This window comes from Phycodurus eques, chromosome 3 (assembly GCF_024500275.1).
Source record: "Phycodurus eques isolate BA_2022a chromosome 3, UOR_Pequ_1.1, whole genome shotgun sequence".
Taxonomy (NCBI): domain Eukaryota; kingdom Metazoa; phylum Chordata; class Actinopteri; order Syngnathiformes; family Syngnathidae; genus Phycodurus; species Phycodurus eques.
This window is the reverse complement of record NC_084527.1, coordinates 12673594-12683812: the sequence shown is the minus strand read 5'-3', so window position 1 is coordinate 12683812 and position 10219 is coordinate 12673594. Positions and strand designations below refer to the sequence as shown.

The 10219-nt window shown below is 39.8% G+C and overlaps 2 protein-coding genes across 2 annotated transcripts; both read right to left on the bottom strand.

Moving 5' to 3' along the window:
- Positions 1 to 2439: 2439 nt before the first annotated feature.
- isca1 (iron-sulfur cluster assembly 1) lies at positions 2440 to 5562 on the bottom strand. The gene is made up of 4 exons (XM_061673449.1): positions 5442 to 5562; positions 4681 to 4734; positions 4103 to 4208; positions 2440 to 3090 (listed from the first exon to the last, which is right to left on the bottom strand). The coding sequence occupies exons 1-4, from the start codon at positions 5520 to 5522 to the stop codon at positions 2942 to 2944; spliced, it is 390 nt and encodes a 129-aa protein (XP_061529433.1). The 5' UTR covers positions 5523 to 5562; the 3' UTR covers positions 2440 to 2941.
- A 750-nt stretch (positions 5563 to 6312) lies between these two features.
- Positions 6313 to 9761, bottom strand: LOC133400006 (gastrula zinc finger protein XlCGF57.1-like). The gene is made up of 2 exons (XM_061672119.1): positions 9534 to 9761; positions 6313 to 8979 (listed from the first exon to the last, which is right to left on the bottom strand). Exons 1-2 carry the CDS (start codon positions 9634 to 9636, stop codon positions 7280 to 7282), a joined length of 1803 nt encoding a protein of 600 aa, XP_061528103.1. The 5' UTR covers positions 9637 to 9761; the 3' UTR covers positions 6313 to 7279.
- Positions 9762 to 10219: the final 458 nt, after the last annotated feature.

Genomic DNA, 10219 nt, shown 5'->3' with positions numbered 1-10219 from the left:
CCAGCCACTCATGTCTTGTCCAGGTGTTCCTCGTTGTCTCGTCTATCTGTTTGTATTTAGTTCCCTGGTTTCTTTCAGTTCTAGTCGGTTCATTGTCGGTGTCACATGTCTTTGCCATGTCATAGTCGTCAGTTGTCTTTATCATTGTGGTATGTCATTGTCAGGTGTCATTTTCCCTTTTTATTCCACGTCTTACTCACAGGTCATAGTTTGTTTCCAGTTTTAGATATTCGAGTGTTTCTTTGTTACTTTGATTTGATTGGTATCTGTTGTGGGACTTTGTTCAGTTTTCCCTTTTCTAAGATTAAATATTATTTTGAGACTCCCGCACTCCTGCCTTGCTTCCCTGCTTCCCTGCAATTGGGTCCACCATGTTCTTACCTTGTGTTACTCGCCCTCGCCCTAACCACGTAGGTGACAGTATAGTAGTAGTAAAGTATATGGTAAAGTATAGTAAAGTATATGCTTCTTACATTTTAATATTTTTGCATAGTTTCCCCAATAATGTTTAAGATCATCAAACAAATTTAAATGTCAGACAAACATAATTTAAGTAAACTTAAAAAAAAATGTTTAAATGGTGATTCCATTTATTAGGGGGAAAAAACTATTCAAAGTTACCTGGCCGTGTGTTGAAAGTAATTATCCCCTTTGTTAATTCATTAATTAATTATGGATAATCACAATTTTGGGTTAATTTTCACTGCTCACACCCAACGTTTATTACCTCCAGACCTGTTCAATCAAGAAATCACTTAAAACAGAATTTGTCCCGACAAAATCAAGTCAGACAAAAGATCTAAAAAAGCTGCTAGAAAATGACACGATACAACGAAATTCCAGAACTGTCAAGAAATAAAATAATTGACATCTATTGGGTTACAAAAGCCATTTCTAAAGCTTTAGAATTCCAGTGAACCATCGGGAGAGCCATTATCCTCACATGGAGAAAAAATGGAACAGTAGTGAAGCTTCCCAGGAGTGGCCGGCCTACAAAGATTAACCCAAGAGAACAGCATTGACTCATCCAGGAGGCCACAAAGAAACTCAGGACAACTTCTAAAGAACTGCAGTCCTCTCTTGGCTCAGTTAAGGTCAGTGCTCATGACACAACAATAACGAGGAGACTGTACAAAAATGGCATCCATGGCAGAGGTCCAAAGCAAAAACCAACGCTCAACAAGAAGAACACAAAGGTTCGTCTTACTTTTGCAAAAAAACATCGGAATGATTCCCAATACTTTTGGGAGAATATTATATGGACTGACAAGTGAAAGTTGAGCTTTTTGGAAGGTGTGTGTCTCATTACATCTGGCATAAAAGAACATCATACGAACAGTCAAACATGGTGGTGGTAATATGATGATCTTGGGCTGCCTTGCTCCTTCAGGACCTCGACAACTTGGTGGCAATGATGGAACCATGAATTTTGCTCTTTAGCAGAAAATCCTGAAGGAGAATGTTCAGCCATCAGTTTTTGACCTCAAGCTGAAGCACACTTGGGTTCTGCAGCAGGATAACAATCCAAAACACACCAGCAAATCAACTTCTGAATGGCTTTAAAAAAAAAAAAAAAGGGTTTTCGAGTGGCCTAGTCAAAGTCCAGACTTGAATCCGATTGAAATGCAATGGCATGACCTTAAAATGCTTTAAAATCCTCAATTTTGGCTGAATTCAGAGGAAGAGTGGGCCAAAATCTGTCCAGAGATATGAAAGACTCATTGCCAGTTATAGAAAACGCTTGATTTCAGTTGTTGCTGCCGAGGACAGCCCAATCACTTGTTAGGTTCAGGGGGGCATTCCTGTTTCACACAGCGCCAGGTAACTGAATAATTGTTTTTCCTTAATAGATGAAATCACCATTTAAAAACAGCATTTTGAGTTCACTTGGGTTGTATTTTTTTGATTGATGATCTTACACATTAAAGTGGGGAAACTGCAAAAAAATATTTGAATTTCAGAAGGGGGCAAATACCTTTTCACAGCGCTGTACAGACAAAAAAATAAATAAAATATTCACACTCAAGTCCACCCATCCATGGGTACCGATATGTCTGCGGGTTTGTGAATTCCCCAATTTTGCAGATTTTCTGGTTTTTCCTACCCTCCGTTATTCAGTGCTCTTTCTGAAACACCATACAGCGCACCGCCTAATAGAAAACGTGATTTGGCACCATCTTCTGCCATTTTATACAGCTGGCCATTTATTCATCCATCCATCTGTCCATCATTTCATCAATCCGTAATCCAGCCATCATCTACCCACACGTTCATTCGTCATTAATAGAAAAGTAGTTATTTGGGACCATCATGTGGCATTATAAACCTTTAATGACTCGATTTTCCCTGTTCTCAGCAGGTCTTTTCCCTATTTTTTACTCTATTGTCAATTTTTTGTGTTTTTTTTCTTCGTGTCTTTGGACAAAATGATAAAAGGGAGGTTTTTACATTGCTTTATTGTGCGCTTACGTGGTTCTTGGTTCATTCACACTCTTTATATTTACACAGAGATAAATATGCTTTGTTGTTTTCAAAAGACTATACAAAGCGATAAAGCAAATTTTCAAGACACTTCTGTTCAGTTTTGGATTTTTTCACAAACAATTACACGCTGCATCCTCTTCATATGACAATGACAAATAATGTGCGTATCGGTAAAACAGTAGGCTGCTATGAAAATGGAGGGGGGGAAAAAACACTCAGCGAGGTCCCTACAAGGTTGGGGATGCAAAGTCCAAAATAAAAAGACACATCAGAAGTAGGACAAAAATCATACCAAGTGCTGTTATTAACATACGGTGCATTACACTGTGGCTTCACAAGCGTGTGTCTTAGTGTGTGGAGTCTGCAGTGGTGAAAAAAGACTGGCTCCATGGTCCATGCGGAGTCTTTTTTCTTTTTTTTTTTTTAACAGGACATTGTTTGGGGAGGTGGGCCGGGCTCAGATGCTGAAGCTCTCTCCGCAGCCACACATGCCCTTGATGTTGGGATTGTTGAAGACAAATTCGCTTGACAACTTGGACTCCACAAAGTCCATCTCGGTTCCCAGGAGAGTCAGCTGGGCTTTCTTCGCAATGAACACCCTCACGCCTGTCACAGCGCAAAAAGAGGACCAATGAACAAGAAAGATACAAGCACATCATGGTGAGTTTTAATTCGGAATTTGACACAACTCGGACAAACGTATTGAGACACCTGGCCATTACATGACATAAACAGGAGCTGAAAATGGAAGAATATTATGGTGTTGGTCACCTCTTTTTAGTTATAGAAAAATAGAATTGCCCATAATGTATGTCTTGGTAACTGGATTTATTTATTCTTACTTAGCAAAGTGGTTATGGAAAACAAATATACTACTATTAAAATAAAAACTATGATGGAGATGGAAAGACCATGTTTTATCATTTTCAGAAAAACAACAACTTGTACAATTCAATTGAAAAAAATATTGGGGAGGAAATACATATAAAATGAACATAAATTACACAAGTGGCTCACAACACTGTACAGCACTGACAGATTAGCTGTCATCTTGTGACGATATAGTGACACTACATTGAGAGATTGCAGGCTTTAGCTGTATACTGTATTTGGTATAAAGTGGTACCTTGACTAAAGGCCTTTTCACACTGCACTTGGTTTTCTTGATATTCACTGCTTGCTCATATTTGGAAGTGGTTGCTTTCCATCTTACCACGGAGTAAATTGGAAGCGTCTCCTGCTGGTTTGAACGTGAAGTAGACCCAGGTGCACCGTGAAAAGGTCTTTACGAGTTTCATTCACTCTATAACAAAGCTCATTAACTTGAAATGAACTGAAATGCCATTCATCCATTCTAGTCTAGTCTTTAACAAATAAAAAAAAAGAACTGTATTGGAAAATATAAAACATAAAAAAGAATGTAAAGAAATGAACTGTTTTTATAAAGTATAACGAAGCCACAAGTCCCACCCATATACAGCTGTTTAAAGTAGAAACCAGCGACACTCAACATGTTCACTGAGTTCACAATCGACTAGCAAAGGGAGAAATTACAGCTATTACGACCATTAACATTTAAAAAATCAGATGGATCTGTTATAAAAACAAGACAGCTCACCATCCTGCTGCACCTCCTCATCACAACTTTCCTTCTGTTTAGCGTAGTCCAGCGTATACGTCAGCCCGTTGCAGCCACGCGTTCTCACTCCAACTTTCAAGCCAATCTGGGATTAAACACAGAGGCTAAGTCACAAAATCACCCTTTTCCTTTAAGAGGCCCATTTCTTGTTTGGTCGGACAAACAAATTTTACAAAATATAAACACATTATGGCGGCCAACTGGTTAGCACATCTGCCTCACAGTTCTAAGGACCGGGGTTCAAATCCAGATGCCGCCTGTGTGGAGTTTGCATGTTCTCCCTGTGCCTGCGTGGGCTTTCTCCGGGTACTCCGGTTTCCTCCCACATCCCAAAAACATGCATGGTAGGTTGATTGAAGACTCTAAATTGCTCGTAGGTGTGAATGTGTGCGTGAATGGTTGTTTGTTTATATGTGCCCTGCGGTTGGCTGGTGACCAGTTCAGGGTGTACCCTGCCTCTCGCCCGAAGATAGCTGGGATAGGCTCCAGCACGCCCACGACCCTTGTGAGGATAAAGCGGTACAGAAAATCGATTGATGGATAAACACATTACTCACATATTCAGGCTTGTCCTGCAAAAAACATCGGATCTTGTTCACTGCAGATGGTGTCTAGAATAAAATTACAATTTAGAACTCACACTTAGAACAATACCAAACAAGTTCCCATACTGAAACTGTAAGACTTTATACTTATTTATTATCATCACTTATGTCACTGAGCTCTGATTGTTTTTATTTGTATAATATCCTCATTTAGACAGCAAGGATGCCTTTATTTCACATTATTTATTACTGTGGTTGCAGTGGTATTGCACCGCACTACATCATACTGTCATGTCATTGTTTTATTTTTGGCCTTCGAAGGTTTTTTTTATACATGGGCATAGATGACAGGGATGCCACCCGCCCTAGAAAGAATTAATTATTTAATTTTTGTGTTCAGTGTCACCATTGGGCATTTAATTATCTGGCTACTTGTTGTTGTTGCTGCTAGAAGTGGGCACAATCCTCCTATCGCCATAACCATCACTTTTCAAGGGAAAAAAATAAGAAATGAAAACTGTTTGTTTGTTTGTGTTTGTTAACGTCTATTATATTAATAAAAAAGTGAACGTTTGACAGGCCAATTTCCGCATTTTCGATTAGTTATCTTAGCAGTTAGACAACTAAACTGCGAATGGCGTTACAAAACAAATAGCCTGAGCAGCTTATGTAGCATAGCTGCCGAGTTTCGCAACGTAAGTGATACACAAAACAGTTACGGGTAGTTACGAACTACTCCGCATGTACTTAATAGTAAATGTTTAAGGACTTACCAAAGTGAGTGCAGCTCTAGTGGGAAGTATCTTTCTTTTAGTGACCGCTCGGACGGTCGCTCGTACCATGGAGGCAGACATGTTGGTCAAGTTCGCATCATAACAATGGACTGCGCATGCGCGTAAAATATGGCTGTCTCGACCGATAAGGGTGGTCGTGACTTGATGACGCAACCTGTTAATTTCGTATTGGTTCGAATCATGTTGTGTGCGGGTTTTTTTTCCTTTCTCTTTTAGTCATCCACTTACGGTATTGGTTATTATCACACGTTACCCCTTGTCAAGGTTCTGTTGTGAAAAAAAGACAAGCTTCTCTATTATGTCATAGCGGTTTCGCCGTCATTTCGACCAATGACGTTACTAGATGAGGTCATGTGACATGAATTTGCCCAATTGCATCTCAGTAGCTGTCTTGATACGCCGTGACGTTTTCAGAAAAGCAGAACTAAAAAGAATCTATAAAAATGTAGACCATGATTAAGTTGATTTAGTACCTTACAATGGCCTCTTATTTTCTTTTTGGTTTTCAAGTAAACAATAGCTGCAATTATTTCACAGGTGAACGATATAACCACACAAATTCTGAATACAAACTATGAATGACTGATGAAAGCGGTATGGACTTTGAAATGAGCATATTTGAAACGGTGAAAGAGATCTGCTAACCAGCCAGCCACCTGGATGGAATATCATTGGAATAATCGATTGTAAAAAATATTTGATAGTGACAATCCTTGTCACAATAGAAATACTTAGGGGAAAAAAGAAAAACAATTACATAAGTTGCAGAACACCAGGTTCTAATATTGATACTGTACATTCAAAGATTGGATGAAAGAAAATTACACAAATCTTTAAAAAGTCATGTTCATCTGCAGTGACTACACAACATAGATCTAAACCCAAGCAGTACATAGCCTCAACCTCTATCCCAGAATTACCAGATCCAGGAGAATCAATTTATTCACTTCTCATTGTGAAGCATTAATAGATAATACATTCACTAATGTCATAGATAACAATATGATGAGTATTTTATCTTCAGTGACCGCTTTCCCGTATTCACAGTACTGTATATGATTGCAAATATAACAAAAACAACCAAGATAATAAAACACACAATAGGTGAGTTAGGATGGCGGAGGCATGGATGCATTAAAAAATAATTTACTGACTCAGGACTGGAATTCAGTACATAAAGAAAAATATATTGGTTGTCAGACTTTGGCAGTAAGTCGGATTCGTTTCCAGTAAGGGTTGGACTCCAACCAGTTGTCTACAGTCAGGGCCAGCAAGGCCCGCTTTGCTGGCCTAAACACAATCACAAGCACTGACCTCCATTTACAACTCGCATTCAATTGTATTCATTTATTTCCAATAGTCCATTGTATTCATGTCATAGTGTGTCTTTGCTGCCCAGCTTCCAGTAGTGTGTATGTTAGATTTTCTTTTTTTTTTTTTTTTGCCCAATCAGATTTCAGCTTCTATGTGTTGCTATGTCAATGTAATCTGCCCAGAGCCTTCAGAATCAGGAGTGCTGGCCCATGACACATAGACACCATTAGCAATGGCAGTTTATTTTATTTTTTTTAATCCAATCAGATTTCAAATTCACAAAACTTGTCTTAAGAGTGACGTCGGCATTTTTCTGTCCTCTTGCGATTTTCATGATTGGCGACAGAGGAGGAATGCCAGACATTAGTAAAAAATATAGTTTTAAAGTGACCTCTTCAAGGAAAACGGACATTGTGAGGATAGGTGTGCCAACACCGTACCTGGAAAAGGATTCTCTCTGAATTGTGTTTTCACATGTGCACAGTCAAACTGGCTGTATGAGCTCAGCTTTTGTGGGTTTTCATGTGTCTTACCAGGCTTACCTTTTGAATGAATCTTTTCCCACACACTGAGCAACTAAAGGGTTTTTCTCCTGTGTGTCTTCTCATATGTATAGCCAGGTGTGCCTTTTGCGAGAATCTTTTTCCACACACTGAGCAACTAAAGGGTTTTTCTCCTGTGTGTTTTCGCAGGTGTACTTGCAGCTTGTCGTTCCGGTAGAATGTTTTACAGCAAACTGAGCAACAGAAAGGCTTTTCTCCTGTGTGTTTTATCATGTGCGACAGCATACAATCCTTTCGAGAGAATCTTTTACCACAAGTTGAGCAACTAAAGGGTTTTTCACCTGTGTGCATTTTCACGTGTTTTTCCAAATTTTGCTTTGCATTGAATGTTTTACCACAAGTTGAACAAATTAAGGGTTTATCACCTGTGTGTGTTCTCATGTGTGTTCTCAGATTTGATCTTTGAGTGAAAGTTTTACCACAAGTTGAACAACTAAAGGGTTTTTCTCCTGTGTGTATTCTCATGTGTGATTGTAATGTTTCTTTGTGAGCGAATGCTTTACCACAAGCTAAGCAACTAAAGGGTTTTTCACCTGTGTGTCTTTTCATGTGTGATTTCATATATTCCTTTAGAGAGAATGCCTTCCCACAAACTGAGCAAGTAAAGGGTTTTTTACCCGTGTGTGTTTTCATGTGTGATACCATATAATGCCTTTGAGAGAAGGTTTTACCACAAGTTGAGCAGCTATAGGGTTTTTCACCTGTGTGTGTTTTCATATGTGATACTATATAATGCCTTCGAGAGAAGGTTTTACCACAAGTTGAGCAGCTAAAGGGTTTTTCACCAGTGTGTATTGTCATGTGTATTTTCAGACTTTCTTCATGAGCGAATGTTGTACCGCAAACAGAACATCCAAAAGGTTTTTCACCTGTGTGCGTTCTCATGTGTAAAACCATATGATGCCTTAGAGAGAAGGTTTTACCACAAGTTGAGCAACTAAATGGTTTTTCACCTGTGTGTGTTTTCACGTGTCTAATCATATTTCCATTTCGAGCAAATCTTTTACCACAAACAGTGCAGCTGAAATGTTCTTTAAATGAGTGACGACTCCTGCATGTATGAGAGCTTTCCATTTCAGAACATGTCGACTCATTGTCGTCACCTTGACAGTCTGCGTCCCTCCTCAAACGTTCTTCTATGTCGTCACTGTCTGACAGCGGAGCTAAGAGGTTGTTGGGTGGTGGTCCTCCACAGTGGTCTCCACTTGGACTGTGATAATGAAGCTGAGATGACTCAGGTGGGTCGTCGTCTTCCCTCTTCACAGAGAAATCAGCCTGCATGTCTTCTTTCTTGACGTGGTGGTACTCTGGATCCTCCTCTTCCTCTTTAATGTGGAGGGACTGAGGACCCGTGTGTTCCTCTTTAATGTGAGAACACTCAGGATCCTCGTCCTCCTCTTTAATGCAGAGGGGCTGAGGGTCCGCTTCCTCTTTAACGTGGGGAGGCGGTGGAACCTCATCTTTCTCCTCGACTTCACTCTTCACAGAGACACCAGTCAGTAGCAACGTGCTAACATCGGCCTCCTCCTCGTCGACTTCATTTATGTGGGAGGGCTGTGATTCGTCCTGCCCCAAATTGGAGCTTCCCCCATGCGACTGAGGGCAAATGTCAACCTGATGACCCATCAGCTGCTGGATGTCTGAAAGACACAACACAAATACAGTTTAGCGCACATGGGTCCAATCCTGAAAACGCTTATTGGCAGTTTATCCCCGCTTAATCAATAATTTATAATAATCTTCAATGACCCTACCATGCATGTTTGTTTTTTTTGACCCTACCATGCATGTTTTTTTTAATGTGGGAGGAAACCGGAGTACCCGGAGAAAAAAACTTGAGTAGTTGTTGTTTTTTTTTTTTTTTTAACTGAGGCTTTGACTGAGAATTATTTTGAGTACAAATTTTTCGTCTTACTGCAGTCACATTATTGTGAGTTAACAGTACTCTTATTTGAGAACAATTTGTGGCAACTCAACCCACCCCTGCTAACGTGTAAACACAAAATTGACTATCTACGACCGAGGAGGTTGCAAATAAAGAAAGGAGATTAGGCGAATGACTTTCCCATCCCGTTTAGTAGTTAAAACTTGCACTGAAACGTTTACAATGAAACGTTATTGCGCCTTTCTGTGGACACATTTGAGAAGAGCAGCGGCGAGCTAGAGAGAGAAGGCAAATGTGTCGTGAACGGACCTTGGGCGTGTTTGTTTAGCACCATGCGAGCAGATTCCAGTTGCTGTGGATGACGCTCATCGTCCTCTCCCGCTCGACAAAGTTCCTTCTCGTACAACGCCATAATTCTATTAGAAGCAAGTTGTTTCTTCGCATGAGTCACGTTCTCACCCACACGATTAGTTTTTCTTTTTTCTTTTTATGTTTACCTGCTGACTCTCGCGAGATCCTATTTGTCTTCCTCTTCTTTCTGTTCAACCACGGTTTGCAAACTGACTGCATGACCGCCATCTAATGGTTTGGAATGATTACTGCTTTGGCTAAAAGATCTTCCTAGATCATTCCATTCATCCACCCATCCATTTTCTGAGCCGCTTCTCCTCAGTAGGGTCGCGGGCGTGCTGGAGCCTATCCCAGCTGTCACCCTGAACTGTACACCCTGTACCATTTCACCATTGCTATTTTTCTACTCTGTTTAGCTTGCTGGGTAAAGTTGATCACTTCTACTATAAAATATAGAAGGTTTACCTCGTTTACAATCATTGCATCTTCTTTTACATTAAAATAATTATGTACAATTTCATAATCTTGCTTATTAGTTTGCTGATTTAAGTGAACTAGTTGAGCTGCCTCGGCAGATGACATATTTTTCCTTTCATTTTAGTTACCTTTTTAATTCAAACTTTTGTCTGGCGGGCAGTAAATAC